The sequence below is a fragment of the Oncorhynchus mykiss genome, chromosome 17 (assembly GCF_057628025.1).
Source record: "Oncorhynchus mykiss isolate SJ-2025 chromosome 17, ASM5762802v1, whole genome shotgun sequence".
NCBI classification, from domain to species: Eukaryota; Metazoa; Chordata; class Actinopteri; order Salmoniformes; family Salmonidae; genus Oncorhynchus; species Oncorhynchus mykiss.
The window spans coordinates 37,542,142-37,558,142 of record NC_143038.1 but is presented as its reverse complement, the minus strand read 5'-3'; the positions used below and the strand labels follow the sequence as shown (position 1 = coordinate 37,558,142).

The following is a 16,001-nucleotide window of genomic DNA, read 5'->3' as shown; positions in this document are numbered from 1 at the left end:
GGGGCTGGAGAGACCGGGCAGGCACCGTGTTATGCTGTGGAGCGCACGGTGTCTCCAGTGCGAGTGCATAGCCCGGTGCTGTACATACCAGCTCCGCGTATCGGCCGGGCTAGAGTGAGCGGACGGAAGAGTGAGCATCGAGCCAAGTGCCATGAAGCCGGCTCTACGCATCTGGTCCCCAGTGCGTCTCCTTGGGCCGGCTTACATGGCACCAGCCTTGCGCTCGGTGTCCCCGGTTCGCTTGCATAGCCCAGTGCGGGCTATTCCACCTCGCCGCACTGGCAGGGCGACCGGTAGCATTCAACCAGGTAAGGTTGGGCAGGCTCGGTGCTCAAGAGCTCCAGTGCGCCTGCACGGTCCGGTCTATCCAGTACCACCTTCACGCATCAGCCCTCCGGTGGCAGCTCCCCGCACCAGGCTTCCTGTGCGTGTTCTCGGCCCAGTGCCAGCTCCACGCATCAGGCCTACAGTGCGCCTCGCCTGTCTAGCGCTGCCAGAGTCTTCCTCCTCTACAGCGCTGCCGGAGTCTCCCGCCTGTTCAGCGCAGTCAGAGCCTTCCTCCTCTCCAGCGCTGTCGGAGTCTCCCTCCTGTTTAGCGCTGCCAGAGCCTTCCACATCTACAGCGCTGCCGGAGTCTCCCGCCTGTTCAGCGCTGCCAGTCTGCAAGGAGCAGCCAGAGCTGCCAGTCTGCAAGGAGCTGCCAGTCTGCAAGGAGCTGCCAGTCTGCAAGGAGCTGCCAGTCTGCAAGGAGCTGCCAGTCTGCAAGGAGCCGCCAGTCTACAAGGAGCTGCCAGTCTACAAGGAGCTGCCAGTCTGCAAGGAGCCGCCAGAGCTGCCAGTCTGCAAGGAGCCGCCAGAGCCGCCAGTCTGCAAGGAGCCGCCAGAGCCGCCAGTCTGCAAGGAGCCGCCAGAGCCGCCAGTCAGCATGGAGCCGCCAGAGACGCCAGTCAGCATGGAGCAGCCAGAGCCACCAGTCAGCATGGAGCAGCCAGAGCCGCCAGTCAGCATGGAGCAGCCAGAGCCGCCAGTCAGCATGGAGCAGCCAGAGCCGCCAGTCAGCATGGAGCAGCCAGAGCCGCCAGTCAGCATGGAGCAGCCAGAGCCGCCAGTCAGCATGGAGCAGCCAGAGCCGCCAGTCAGCATGGAGCAGCCAGAGCCGCCAGTCAGCATGGAGCAGCCAGAGCCGCCAGTCAGCATGGAGCAGCCAGAGCCGCCAGTCAGCATGGAGCAGCCAGAGCCGCCAGTCAGCATGGAGCAGCCAGAGCCGCCAGTCAGCATGGAGCAGCCAGAGCAGCCAGTCAGCATGGAGCAGCCAGAGCAGCCAGTCTCAGCATGGAGCAGCCAGAGCCGCCAGTCAGCCAGGATCCGCCATTCAGCCAGGATCCGCCATTCAGCCAGGATCCGCCAGTCAGCCAGGATCTGACGGGAACCGCCAGTCAGCCAGGATCTGCCAGAACCACCAGCTAGCCAGGATCTGCCAGAGCCAACTACCTGCCCGAGCTTCCTCTCAGTACTGGGCTTCCTCTCAGTACTGGGTTTCCTCTCAGTACTGGGCTTCCTCTCAGTACTGGGCTTCCTTTCAGTACTGTGCTTCCCCTGAGTCCCGAGCTACCCCTCAGTCCCGAGCTACCCCTCAGTCCCGAGCTGCCCCTCAGTCCCGAGCTGCCCTCCATCCAGTGGGGCCCTTGGTGAGGGCTACTAGGCCAAGGTCGGCGGCGAGGGTCGCCTATCTAAGGACGAAAGGCAAATGGACTAAGACTTTGTTAGAGTGGGGTCCACGTACCGGGCCGGAGCCGCCACCGTGGACAGATGCCCACCCGGACCCTCCCCTATGGGTTTAGTTGTGCGGCCGGGAGTCCGCACCTTGGGGGGGGGGGTTCTGTCACGCCCTGGTCTTAGTATTTTGTGTTGTCTTTATTTATTTGGTCAGGCCAGGGTGTGACATGGGTTTTTTATGTGGTGTGTTTTGTCTTGGGGTTTTGTTAGGTATTGGGTTTGTGGCTTAGTGTGGGTATCTAGCATAGTCTATGGCTGTCTGGAGTGGTTCTCAATCAGAGGCAGGTGTTTATCGTTGTCTCTGATTGGGAACCATATTTAGGCAGCCATATTCTTTGAGTGTTTCGTGGGTGATTGTTCCTGTCTCTGTTTGTTTTCACCAGATAGGCTGTTTAGGTTCTCATGTTTGAGTTTTTCCTTTATTAAAGAACATGAACACCAACCATGCCGCATTTTGGTCCGATCCTTGCCTCACCTCCTCGTCAGAGGAGGAGATAGAAGAAAACCGTTACAGTAACAAACATTTTATGAAATTGGAACAATTAAATATACATTACTAGTAATAAGTTTGGACACACCTAATTATTCAAGGTTTTTTCTTTATTTTTTACCAATGTTTACATTGTAGAATAACAGTGAAGACATAAAAAAAACTATGAAATAACACATGGATTCAAGTAGTAACCAAAAATGTGTTAAACAAATCAAAATATATTTTATTTTAGATTCTTCAAAGTAGTCATTTGCCTTGATGACAGCTTTGCACACTCTTGGCATTCTCTCAACCAGCTTCATGAGGTACAGTAGTCACCTGGAATGCATTTCAATTAAAAGGTGTGGCTTGTTAAAAGTTAATATGTTGAATTAATGCATTTGAGCCAGTCAGTTGTGTTGTGACAAGGTAGGGGAGGTATACAGAAGACAGCCCTACTTGGTAAAGACCACGTCCATACAATAGCAAGAACAGCTCAAATAAGCAAATAGAAATGGCAGTCCATCATTACTTTAAGACATGAAGGTCAGAAAATGCAGAAAATTTCAAGAACATTAGGGATGATGCGAATAATCGCAGCGTTTCGCAACTTTTTGTTAAAAATCGCGCAACATTTCAACGTCCTGCTACTCATGCCAGGAATATAGTATATGCATATGATAAGTATGTGTGTATAGAAAACACTCTGACATTTCTAAAACTGGTTAAATCATGTCTGTGGCTATAACAGAACGTGTTCAGGAGTAAAAATCCCAGGGAAAACTGTTCACCCCCAAAAAATATATATATTCATCCGCCAGTCTTTGAATTGTCTACGGCGATGTCGCCAGTACATGATGTCGCACGATGTCGCCAGTACTGGCATTTCATTGCAGGTTTATCCTTGGTGGGATGACATATAGGCACTTCCTGTCTTGGGGTGCACCCAGGAAATTATGAAAGTGAAAAAAAAGGACGATGATTTCAAGACTTGCTGCTATCGAATACAGATCGCCCCGTGATCAATTTGATCGATTATTAACGTTTATTAATACCTAAAGTTGGTTTACAAAAGTATTTTGAAGTAATTTGTAAAAGCTTATAGGCAACTTTTTTAATTTTAAAAAGTGACGTTGCGTCTGGAAAAGGTGAATTTTCCTTGGATCAGACGGCCTTTATAAATGGACATATTGGGTATACATGGACGGATTTAATCGGGAAAAAGACCTAACTGTGATGTTTATGGGACATATAGGAGTGCCAACAAAGAAGCTTGTCAAAGGTAATGAATGTTTTATATTTTATTTATGCGTTTTGTGTAGCGCCGGCTACCGCTAGATCTTTTGTTTAGGTCTCGTTCAGGTAGTTCGGGGGGTGCATGCTATCAGATAATAGCTTCTCATGCTTTCGCCGAAAAGCATTTTACAAATCTGACGTGTTGGCTAGATTCACAACGAGTGTAGCTTTAATTGAGTATCTTGCGTGTGTGTTTTAATGAAAGTTTGAGTTTTATCGAGTACTATAGGTGGCGCTCTGAAATTTCCGCTGATTTGGTTCCTGTACAGGAACCACCATCCGTAACAGGGTAAAATGCAGTTGCAAAAAAAATGCAGTTGCAGAAAAGTGCTATGATGAAACTGGCTCTCATGAGGACCTCCACAGGAACGGAAGACCCAGAGTTACCACTGCTGCAGAGGACAAGTTCATTAGAGTTAACTGACCCTCAGATTGCAGCCCAAATAAATGCTTCACAGAGTTCAATTAACAGACACATCTCAACATCAACTGTTCAGAGGAGACTGTGAATCAGGCCTTCATGGTAAAATTGCTGCAAAGAAACCACTACTAAAGGACACCAATAATAAGAAGAGACTTGATTGGGCCAAGAAACACGAGCAATGGACATTAGACCAGTGGAAATCTGTCCTTTGGTCTAATGAGTCCAAATTTGAGATTTTTGTTTCCAACCACCGTGTCTTTCTGAGTTGCAGAGTAGGTGAATGGATGATCTCCGCATGTATGGTTCCCACTGTGAAGCATGGAGGACGAGGTGTGATGGTGTGGGGGGTGGGGGCTTGGAAAAGCATTCCTCATGAAGCTGGTTGAGAGAATGCCTAGAGTGTGCAAAGCTGTCATCAAGGCAAAGGGTGGCTACTTTGAAGAATCTAAGATCAAAAATATATTTAGATTTGTTTTACTAAGTGATTCCTTGTGTTTTTTTTATTGTCGTGAGGTCTTCACTCTTATTCTACAATGTAGAAAATAGTCACAAAAAAGAAAAACCCTTGAATGAGTAGGTGTGTCAAAACGTTTCACTGTATATGTGAAATTAAATTAAACAGTAATGTATGTTAATGTTAATGATAACAATAGCCTAATATATTCAATGTAAACGTCATGTTTACTATAACTTTTATTGGACAAATTACAAATTAATTTGCTGTTGACAGTGTGGTGTAAATAAATAAAACTTACAGTGCAAATGACTGGAGTGCCATACTTCAAACAGTACTTAATGATGGGTAATGGTCGATAACCGATCATGTCTTCTATATTATCGTACAGACGGTCTGCACCTGTGGAGTAAACATATCAACAGGGACTCAAAATCACAGCAGTCAATAAAAGGGTTTAAAAGTTGGTCTGTCAAATACACAGTTGGTTTGTCAAATACCCATGTAAACATTCTCAAACCACCAAGTAACAGACAGGTTCAAACAATTACAGATTAGGAAACCTGGACAACAGCTCTAACCAGGGTTTCCCAAACCCGGTCCTGTGCCCCCCACAGCTGATTAACTCATAACTAACTCAACATCAAGCTTTTATTATTTGATTCAGTTGTGTAGTGCTATGACAAAGAACTAAATATGCACCCAGGGGTGGGCCCCAGGACCGAGTTTAGGAAACACTGGTCTAAGGTACCTGTATTTTTTGTTTAGAAAATAAGAGCTTACGTTATGGCCATTCTTCTGAAAAACTGGTGAAAAAGAAATCTAATTAATATAAAAAGAGGACCAGTGTCAAGTGTACTCTCTCTCCGGCTCTCTAGGTCACCAAGGCCGCTCATCATTATGCACACCTGTCACTTCAGTTACGCGCACCAGCACCTCATCAGACTCACATGCATTTCATCACCTTCCTGATAAATCATCCCTATATCTGTCACTCCCTTTGGTTCCTTCCCCAGGTGTTATTGTTTCTGTTCCGGTGTTCATGTCTGTACGCTACCTATATTTTTTTGATATGTTCGATGTTAGAGTTATTAAATTCACTCCCTGAACTTGCTTCCCGACTCCCAGCGTACATGTTACAACAAGAACCTGTGATGTGAATCCTCAAGGACTTGGGACTATAAGGTTCTACGTGCAAAATTAATAGTTTTGAGATAATGAAAATGTTTCAAGTCACAGATCTAAGAACTGTTTTGTGATGTCCTCCTGTTTTCATGTATATCACCTTATGTACAATTATATTGACAACATAGCATTGTGATTTGATTACATATAGAACCTTATAGCACCAAGTGAAAAGGTGTTTGTGTAGAAAGAACTTCCTATGTCTTTTTTTTTCATTGTAAATTAACTTTTTCAAAAATACTACTTATCTCACATGTAAAGGACCACCTAAAGAGCAACGCTATGTGAACAACTCATTTTTGAACAACATGTCAGAACCTGATAATCCCAAGGTAACGAGGTGTCGTTTCACGTCAATGTCCAAAGTGGCAATGTCTGCTAGAGGAACAACTTGGAAAACACCATAAACACCTTGAACAGAAACCTCCTGAGGGAAACTGACCTGCAATTAGGGTTTCTGTGATTGACTATCTGGGATCGATGGAATGGGGCCATGCAGGATCTTTTATTCCTTGTTATCAGGGATCCTTGGGATGTTCCTACTCCATTGTAGTTGACTTTTAAAATGGGTAAGGTAAGGGTTAAGGTAAGGGTAGGTGTTAAGGTTAGGGTTCAAGGTAGGGACGTTCCAAGGATCCCTGATAGCACTGACCATATTTGACTCTTATCTTTTCATAACACCTACAATGATAGTGGTAACACTTAGTAATAACTTACATGAAAATGCCTTCATGAACGTTTGTAATATAATACAAGGTTTAGATAGCTGGCTAGACTAACTTACTTAGCCAACTATAACATGGTAGCTGACATGGGCTAATTGGGTGACTGTCAGTGACCGACATAACAAGAGGAAAACTGCAGATGCACTACCACATTTCAAAATGTCACATAGTAGAATACACAATCTTAACTGACAGTAAATTGAGACCCCGACTGACATTGAACAAAAGTGGTTGAGGGCCATAAATGGGAACTTATACTTAGAAACGGCACTGGGAGTAGGCCGGGCTATCTCACCATAAACCCAGCTGATACACACTGACTGTAGTATAGCGAAGAGAAGCAGAGTCATCCCACTGCAGGCATAGTAATCAAACAGCTGGAAGATATACAGGCCTCCCTGCAAATAGAGGAGGGGTAGAAAGAAAGTATAAGGTACAGTCTTACTGAACACAACAATAAGACTATAATCTACCTCCAGAGTCTACAAAACACTCAGACAATGATCGTAGGTGTGTCCATAAGCCCAATCGCTTACGGAATAAATCAACCAACAATTCTGCGAAATGAGGAGGTTTGTTGAAATACAGGGATATGTTGAAACATTATTGATCATATATCTCGTTACTGTCATGATTGATCTAATAACGATGGCCTTTAAATTCTATATTGTATATCCTATATCCTTATAAAATGATGACTTCAAATGATCTCTCACCTCTGTGACCATGACCAGGCCGATGAAGAAGCTACCCACACTGATGATGAGGAGGAGGATTTTACGCCGATGGCCAACCAGGAAGAAAGAGGGATACATGTCTGAGATGGCTGTCATCAATGCCTCCAGACCTACAAACTGAAGGAGAGATGATGGGGTTCAGTGGAAACGCTCTTCTTTGAAATACTAGCTACTCATTCACAGTTTCACATCCATTAGTTTAGTGATGATTGTAGCATCTATTGTAGGTTATGTAAATATCCTTCGCAAAGAAAATATTTTGTAGACCTTCAGGGCCACACTAACACACCTCACTGTCTAAACCCAGGAGGATTATCATGATGAAGAAGAAGATGGCCCAAAGCTGGGGTAATGGCATCATGGCCACGGCACGAGGGTAGGCAATGAATGCCAGGCCAGGACCTATATGCAGCAATACAGGTAAACTCATTACTGAACTCTCAGAAGCTGAGGGAATAGTTAGATCCCTGAAATGCTAAGACAACTGTCTTGTAACAAAGCAGAATTTACAAGGGTATGTTAATTTGTTTGTTTGTGCATTGTTGTTTATTCATGAATTCATTCATGCATTCATATCTCACTGCTGCAACACTTACCTGATTCGGCCACGGTTGAGATATCTGTCCCTTGTTCATAAGCCATGAAGCCCAGAACAGAGAAGATCGCAAAACCGGCCACAAAGCTGGTTCCACTGTTCAAAAGGCACAGGTACACACAGTCCCTAAAAAGAGATTCACTTCCCTGTTAGTCACAACACAAAGGCATCCAAATGACCTACAATATGTAGATCATCACACTTTCCAGATACTCTACCATTTCTGCAACCCTACCTCCAAAGAATTATGTGCACAGGGGACGTTTTTGCAGGCAAGAGAAAACTTTCTGCCAGCACATTTTATCTAGTGTCGTGATGTTGTATTGATTAATGTGATGACTGCTGTTCATCGAATAATTAACTGTTTATAATTACGTGATTAAATTACTCAGGTAATTATTATCACAGCAACCTGGGCACCATGGGAAAGTTTGGTTTTATTGAGGTTCCATTTCCCAAATTAACTCAAAGAATGTCAGTATATTGATTTTGCAAAAGTCGGTAATTCATTAATTTCCTCTACAGTCTCGTCCTGAATATCGCATAATCTGTGAATCTGCACAAACCCGAGTCCCACTAAATAAGTCTGTACCACACCAATTGAGTTGATTATTTCTTTACTAACAAGCTAAATGATAATATAAGATACACAAACATACCGTCTAGGCTATTGATTAGAACTTAGTACACTGAAACAGGTACCTAGCGAGTCAACACAGTATGGCACGTGTTACACAAAATGGGGATTTAAAAAGAAAAATGCACATTTGGGAACATTTGTAAACTATGCTAAGTTTAGCCCTAACCTTGCCCCGAACTGCCGCTCTTATGGTTATATGGTTAGAATATAATGATGTAATTATGTGTCGACGGTCTCTGGTGGGGTAGCTCCTCGTGGACCGAGTTCCTCCTTCTCCTCTGATGTTACCGGGTGTAAGTCTCTGATTGTCCACACGATGTAAGTGTCCTTTGTCTTAGTGGTCTGTTTCCTCGCTCTTGTTCTGAAAAGGGGTCTCCTGAGGACGACTAATTAGCGTATAGGTGGTTCCAGTGTGGGAATGAAAGCAGTGTAGACACACGATTCCTTGGAAAGAATAACCAGTTGTTCCTGCTTGCATTCACCCTCTTAGACACAGCTACTCATCTGTAGCATAGATTAAGAGCTTCCTTTGTCTTCTTCGACCTCGTGTTGCATTTTGTGTTTGCGACTACTGTAACTAAGACCATGACCCTGTTCACCTAGTCTGCTATGTAAATTCTTAACTCACATGTGTAATATCCTCGGGTCAGAAAGGGGCGTTTCCGTCTTATGGCAAGTTCTCTGGGCGTCGCTAGTTACGAGGCAAGGTCTGGATTTCACTCAGATCCAATTTAGACAACTAACTTCACATTTCACCTTTACAAAAACATTCTATTTCATCTGGACATTTTCCACATAACGTACAGTGTGTAAACATCAGGTACATATTATGAAAACTCTTCAAGTTACAATGTTTCCTTTATAACGTTGTAAGTTAACTTTTCATAACATAACAAAAACGACACTCGTTTTCATGTTCCATCTATCGTCATTACCCCCATTTTGACTGACGAAACATATTGTCCCAAAGTCCATGTATTGTATGTTACTGTTCTGAGGTAGGTTCTCCATAGCCCATCATACAGTCCATTCCTCCACTCACTTGTAACAGTTGTTGTCATATTTGTTGTAGCTGCCAAGAGCAGTTAGACAGCCGAGGCAGATAGCATAGGAAAATAAGATTTGTGTTCCAGCATCCATCCACACCTGTGAGACACACCAGAGAGAGACACAATAGTCTTCATAGTTTCACAATTCCGATATACTAGTCTCATCCCAGGGTATTAGAGGTGAATTCAAATGGTACTTATTTTGACCTTGTAGAGAAAATATATTTGCTTTGAAATTCAGAGTTATTTTTTTTATGAAGTATTGATGTTGTAACAAATCTGATGCTCTTAAAACCACAAACTGTTGCACCAAGGGAGTTACGTTTCTTGGGTCAGTGGTAATGGTTGCTGCCCTCGGTCATGTTGACTAGGGCTCAAACACAGACAGAGACGTTACCATTTATCCCCCACAAATCACTACAGTATGTACTGATAGTTTGTTACACCTGGACACAAATTATACAGTGAAGTGTGTTCCTACCTGTGGGTCAGTGAGGCGGGCTGGATCTGGGTAAAGGTAGAACTTGATACCATCTATTGCCCCCGGCAGTGTGAGTCCACGGACCAGCAACACCACCAGCATCAGATAGGGGAAGGTGGCAGTGAAGTAGACCACCTGAGGGGAGGGGGACCAGACCAGCATTACATTCCCTCAGTCTATGGCTCATCTTAACAACTCTACAGTATTCATGGTGTCATCAGGTTGAATGGCAGAGATCCCACCTTACCTTCCCAGTAGACTTCACTCCTTTCCAGACACAGAAGTAACAGAGAATCCATGACAGTAGAAGACACAGAGCCAGCTCCCAGCGAACAGTGCCTAGCTTGTTTGGACTGTCTGTGAGACTCAAAACTCTCCTTCTGAAATCATATTTTCAGTTACAATCCCACCACTTGCTTTTCACCATTCTCTCAACGCCTTCAAAACGGAACATAGCCATGATTTCCATCTGTAAGGACTTAATAAGGAGTTGATAAATTGGAATGATTTTGTGTACTCACTCCCAGAACTCTCTCACTGGCGATGTTGCGTTCCCTACTACTGTCCAATTTAGATGTCCCACTACTCTTCTGTCAAACTCCATGCAGGTTGCTGGTTAGGAGGAAATTACACAATAACAAGCATGTCTCAGAACTCTCTGAATCTTTCCTGGATAAGGAGACATTTACAAAAAGAAAACATTAATCAACTCACTTGTCAAAAACGTAATATCTCAGTGGATATCCCAGTGGTGTCCAACAATTTAAGATACTATCTATCATTTGGGCATGACAAAGGTATGTCAATGTCAACATGTCTACACACTGAAGTTAACCTGGTCCCAGATCTGTTTGTGTTCTATGCAATGCAAACTCCATTGCTGTCCTTGTCAATCCAAACAGGTTTGCTATGACAATGAATGACAGGCAGTTGGTATGACAGCACAAGCAGACTGGCACTCAGGCTACACTGATATACATACCTGTGTTCCAGTTGTTTCTACAACTGGCCCAGGGGAGCTCAGAGCTGAATGAGGAGAAGAGGTAGAAGAAGGCCCAGGCTAGAATGGTGATGTAATAGATGCTGGAATATAGAACCACCACCTGACTACCATAACCCAGTCCTGAGGAGGAAGATGAGGAGGAGGAGATTTTATAGACAAACATGGAGATTTAAATGTAAAAAAAGTCTTCTTCTAAGAAATAGATGTGACATATGTTATATCCAATCACATTCTCAACCTAAAACCATAAAAAACATTTAGCTGTGTTACTTTTTGATGTGGATTAGACTCCTTTCAAAGTCACCAGCTCTGATTAATAAGTTATGGTGGCATTCCAACAAGACAGACATTTGTGAATGTTTGAACACAAGACAAGTGTCCTGAATGCACGTGTCATGTCACATTAAGGACTGTCACTTACTCTATCATGTAATAGCTCATGAATTAGTGTGAGCCTGTAGTATACTGTTGATGCTTAATCCAAGCTTCATCCAATAACTTGAGTGAAATGTCTCGTTACTTTAACCCCTTTTTCAAGTTAAATCAGGTTAGAAACAGACCAGTCACCCCCCCCCCCCCCCCCAAGCAATCTAAAATGTATCCTTATATTGTTTCAAACTGTTAAAGCAATGTGATTAAAATCATGGTGAATTGACTTTTACAAATACAATAGTGCAATATAATTTACAGAAGGAAAAGCCTGCTTGTACTGTGCGTATACTGTACCTATTATGGCTAATTGTCTGGCCCTATATGTCCCCCTCAACCAGCACATTCTTGACAAAGGCTCCAGACAGAAACCTTGAGTTTACGTGCTGAATATCAATTTAAATCATATTGACATTGCTTTGGATTGCAATACTACTTTCTCAGTTTTCTTGAGTACACATGCAACAAACAGACAAAGTTTGTCCTGCAGTGCCTCTGAATGTTATCTATTCTTTACTGAAGGCTTTAGCCTTTCTTCCTTCTACCTATCAGGCTTTCATGTCTATTTCCCCAAGATGGCATCCACCGTAGGAAGTAAATGCTCTCAATGGTCAGACAAACACTGACAACTGAATCCCTAATATGGATGCAATACGTACAACAAGGCCCCGTGGCCGCATTCATAAAGCATACCAGTAGGATGGCTGATCTAGAATTAGATTAGCCTTTTAGATCATAATGACTAAGCTTATACGGACAGAGGCTACCTGATTCTAGATCGGCAGTCTTATTCAATGACCCTTTATAAATATGAGACCTGATATTTACCTTCAAACAAGGGACAGATCTTCCTCCAGCAGGTGATGCTGCCCTGCGTGGTGTACTGGCCCAAGGAGGTCTCCAGGAGAAAGAGTGGAATGCCACAGGTGAACAGAAAGAGCACATAAGGGATGAAGAACACCCCTTACGAACAACACAAGTTAAACCACTGCCGAAATTGTTGCAACCCATATTACTAGCCTGTTCAACCTCTTTTTCGTATCGTCTGAGATTCCCAAAGATTGGAAAGCTGACGCGGTCATCCCCCTCTTCAAAGGGGGTGACACTCTAGATCCAAACAGCTACAGACCTATATCTGTCCTACCCTGTCTTTCTAACGTCTTCGAAAGCCAAGTTAACCAACAGATTACCGACCATTTCGAATCCCACCGTACCTTCTCCACTATGCAACTGGTTTCAGAGCTGGAAATGGGTGCACCTCAGCCACGCTCAAGGTGGTAAACGACATCATAACCACCATCGCTAAGAGACATTACTGTGCAGCCAAGGCTTTCGACTCTGTCAATCACCACATTCTTATTGGCACTCGACAGCCTTGGTTTTTTAAATGATTGCCTCGCCTGGTTAACCAACTACTTCTGATAGATTTCAGTGTGTCAGTGTGTCACAAGTGTGATTTCAGTGTGTCATATAGGAAAGGCCCATTGTCCGGACCTCGGGCAGTCTCTATGTGGGTGTCACAGGTTTCAATTCTCGGGCCGACTCTCTGTATACATCAATGATGTTGCCCTTGCTGCTGGTGATTCTCTGATCCACCTCTTCTCAGACGACACAATTCTGTATACTTCTGGCCCCTCTTTGGACACTGTGTTTTAACTAACCTCCAGACGAGCTTCAAATCCCTACAACTCTCCTTCCGTGGCCTCCAACTGCTCTTAAATGCAAGTAAAACTAAATGCATGCTATTCAATCGATCACTGCCCGCACCTGCCCGCCCACCCAGCATCACTACTCTGGACTGCTCTGATTTAGAATACGTGGACAAATACAAATACCTAGGTGTCTGGATAGACTGTAAACTCTCCTTCCAGACTCACATTAAGCATCTCCAATCCAAAATTAAATCTAGTATCGGATTCCTATATCGCAACAAAGCATTCTTCACTCATGCTGCCAAACATACTCTCATACAACTGAACATCCTACCGATCCTCGACTTCGGCGATGTCATCTATAAAATCGCCTCCAACACTCTACTCAACAATTTGGATGCAGTCTATCACAGTGCCATCTGTTTTGTCACCAACGTCCCATGCTCTCGTTGGTAGGCCCTCGCTTCATACTCGTCGCAAAACCCACTGGCTACAGGTTATCTACAAGTCTCTGCTAGGTAAAACCCCACCTTATCTCAGCTCACTGATCACCATAGCAGCACCCACTCCCTTCCCTTATTTCATTGGCAAACTTCAGACAGGCCTGGACATTCGCTGGCTTGAGTAGGGGGACCTTGCGTGCGCTGCAGGATTTTAATCCATGACGGCGTAGTGTGTTACTAATGGTTTTCTTTGAGACTGTGGTCCCAGCTCTCTTCAGGTCATTGACCAGATCCTCCCGTGTAGTTCTGGGCTGATCCCTCACCTTCCTCATGATCATTGATGCCCCACGAGGTGAGATCTTGCATGGAGCCCCAGACCGAGGGTGATTGACCGTCATCTTGAACTTCTTCCATTTTCTAATAATTGCGCCAACAGTTGTTGCCTTCTCAGCAAGCTGCTTGCCTATTGTCCTGTAGCCCACCCAGCCTTCTGCAGGTCTACAATTTTATCCCTGATGTCCTTACACAGCTCTCTGGTCTTGGCCATTGTGGAGAGGTTGGAGTCTGTTTGATTGAGTGTGTGGACAGGTGTCTTTTATACAGGTAACGAGTTCAAACAGGTGCAGTTAATACAGGTAATGAGTGGAGAACAGGAGGGATTCTTAAAGAAAAACTAACAGGTGTGTGAGAGCCGGAATTCTTACTGGTTGGTAGGTGATCAAATACTTATGTCATGCAATAAAATGCAAATTAATTACTTAAAAATCATACAATGTGATTTTATGGATTTGTGTTTTAGATTCCGTCTCTCACAGTTGAAGTGTACCTATGATAATTACAGACCTCTACATGCTTTGTAAGTAGGAAAACCTGCAAAATCGGCAGTGTATCAAATTCTTGTTCTCCCCACTGTATTTATAACTGTGCTATTTCACAACAGTTCTGAACCTATATACATTTTACAGACCCCATATGTTTTACATTTGTTATCTTGATGCTATTATTCCCACCCTTCAGCTCCATTCAACCCCTCCCATCTATCTCTTAACACCGTCCATATTGGATTTCTATTTGCCATATATTTTTCAACTGTACTGTGATGCTGTCATGGCCGTCGAAAGACGTGGACCAAAGTGCAGCGTTGTGAGCGTACATATTCCTTTTTATTTAAAATGTCGCCAACAAAACAACAAACAAAGACACAACTGTGACGCTTACAGGGCTATTGTGCCACTAATAAAAGTCAACTACCCACACTGAAAGGAAGGAAAATGGGCTACCTAAGTATGATTCCCAATCAGAGACAATGATAGACAGCTGTCCCTGATTGAGAACCATACCCGGCCAAAACATAGAAATAAATAAACATAGAAAACAAAACATAGAATGCCCACTCCACATCACACCCTGACCTAACCAAAAAGATAAATAAAACGGCTCTCTAAGGTCAGGGCTTGACAGATGCTTCACAAAAGTACTGAACCTTTCTATTCTCATAGTTTCTACAGATTATAAATGAAAGATAAACATTTTTGCTAAAATAATAATTATTTTATTGATCAATTGACTATGACTTTTTAAATCACCTAGTATTGCTATCTGCTGCATTAGCTCAAGGTAATTGTTGCAATTCTTCAGCTACATATGGACGGTACCAAAATAAATGATCTAATGACTCTGCCTTCACGCAGCAAAATCTGCAGAGCTGGGAAAATTGTTTCCCCTATATATATATATAGGGGAAACAATTTTCCCAGCTCTGCAGATTTTGCTGCGTGAAGGCAGAGTCATTAGATCATTTATTTTGGTACCGTCCATATGTAGCTGAAGAATTGCAACAATTACCTTGATAATTACCTTGATATATATATATGTTATATATATATAACATTCTATTGGTTGCAAGAATTTAGCAAATTAATTTGAATTGAACAATTCAAAGTTTTGAATCCGGTGTCGTTTTTTGTGTCAATTCATAAACCATGTGCCATGGAATCGGTGCATTGAAAATCTCTTCCCAACTATTTTGCAATTTATATGGCACAGCTGTCAATTTTTGGTCCTTAAATAAAACTGGTAAATATTTTAATTTATCACAATTTTCTTTAACCAATTTTGGTCTTTAAGGCAGGGCCGACAGACAAGTTCCTTACTTTATGCCCCTTCCACTTGCCTTTTCCATTTTTGAGGAAATACTGCAATTACTTGGTTATAATTTTAGGTAGAGCAGACATTTCCACATGTCTGTGTTAGCTGCATGTGTGACATAACTCCACCAGTCCTATTCATGATATAATTCATAAAGATTATACTTTTTTTTTAAATATCGAAAAAAAATCTATTAGTATGTTTGAATTTAACCACAGGAATGCAAGTATGTGTTTGTGTAGCTGACGGACTTAGCTACCACCTGAAGTGTTGTGCGTCCATTTGTCATGTAAATGTTAGGGATATTATCATGGGGTTTCTGGGACACGCTCAGTCGCCTAACATCATCGAACATTGCAGATAGAAAGGTCATGAAGAGTCATTGTGATTCCTAATTCTACATGTCAGAGAGACATGTTTGTACTTCATAGCATATTTCTATCAGAGCTTAACAAAACGTTGTACAGTAGTGATGTGCATATCAGTATAGAG

General features: G+C 43.2%; 1 protein-coding gene across 3 annotated transcripts in view; it reads right to left on the bottom strand.

Annotated features, from left to right (window-relative positions):
• Positions 1 to 16,001, bottom strand: part of LOC149975935 (sodium- and chloride-dependent GABA transporter 2-like) — a 41,355-nt gene that overhangs the window by 6,509 nt on the left and 18,845 nt on the right. The window contains exons 3-13 of one of the 3 annotated variants that reach the window (XM_090205449.1): positions 12,095 to 12,229; positions 10,817 to 10,957; positions 10,356 to 10,446; positions 10,082 to 10,214; positions 9,835 to 9,969; positions 9,347 to 9,450; positions 7,666 to 7,790; positions 7,359 to 7,471; positions 7,049 to 7,186; positions 6,628 to 6,730; positions 4,724 to 4,824 (exon numbers count right to left, since the gene is read on the bottom strand). In XM_090205449.1, the coding sequence (XP_090061575.1) occupies positions 4,724 to 4,824; positions 6,628 to 6,730; positions 7,049 to 7,186; positions 7,359 to 7,471; positions 7,666 to 7,790; positions 9,347 to 9,450; positions 9,835 to 9,969; positions 10,082 to 10,214; positions 10,356 to 10,446; positions 10,817 to 10,957; positions 12,095 to 12,229 (1,319 nt within the window). The remainder of the gene's footprint in view (positions 1 to 4,723; positions 4,825 to 6,627; positions 6,731 to 7,048; positions 7,187 to 7,358; positions 7,472 to 7,665; positions 7,791 to 9,346; positions 9,451 to 9,834; positions 9,970 to 10,081; positions 10,215 to 10,355; positions 10,447 to 10,816; positions 10,958 to 12,094; positions 12,230 to 16,001) is intronic. The other 2 variants (XM_090205451.1, XM_090205450.1) reach the window with 2 other exon arrangements.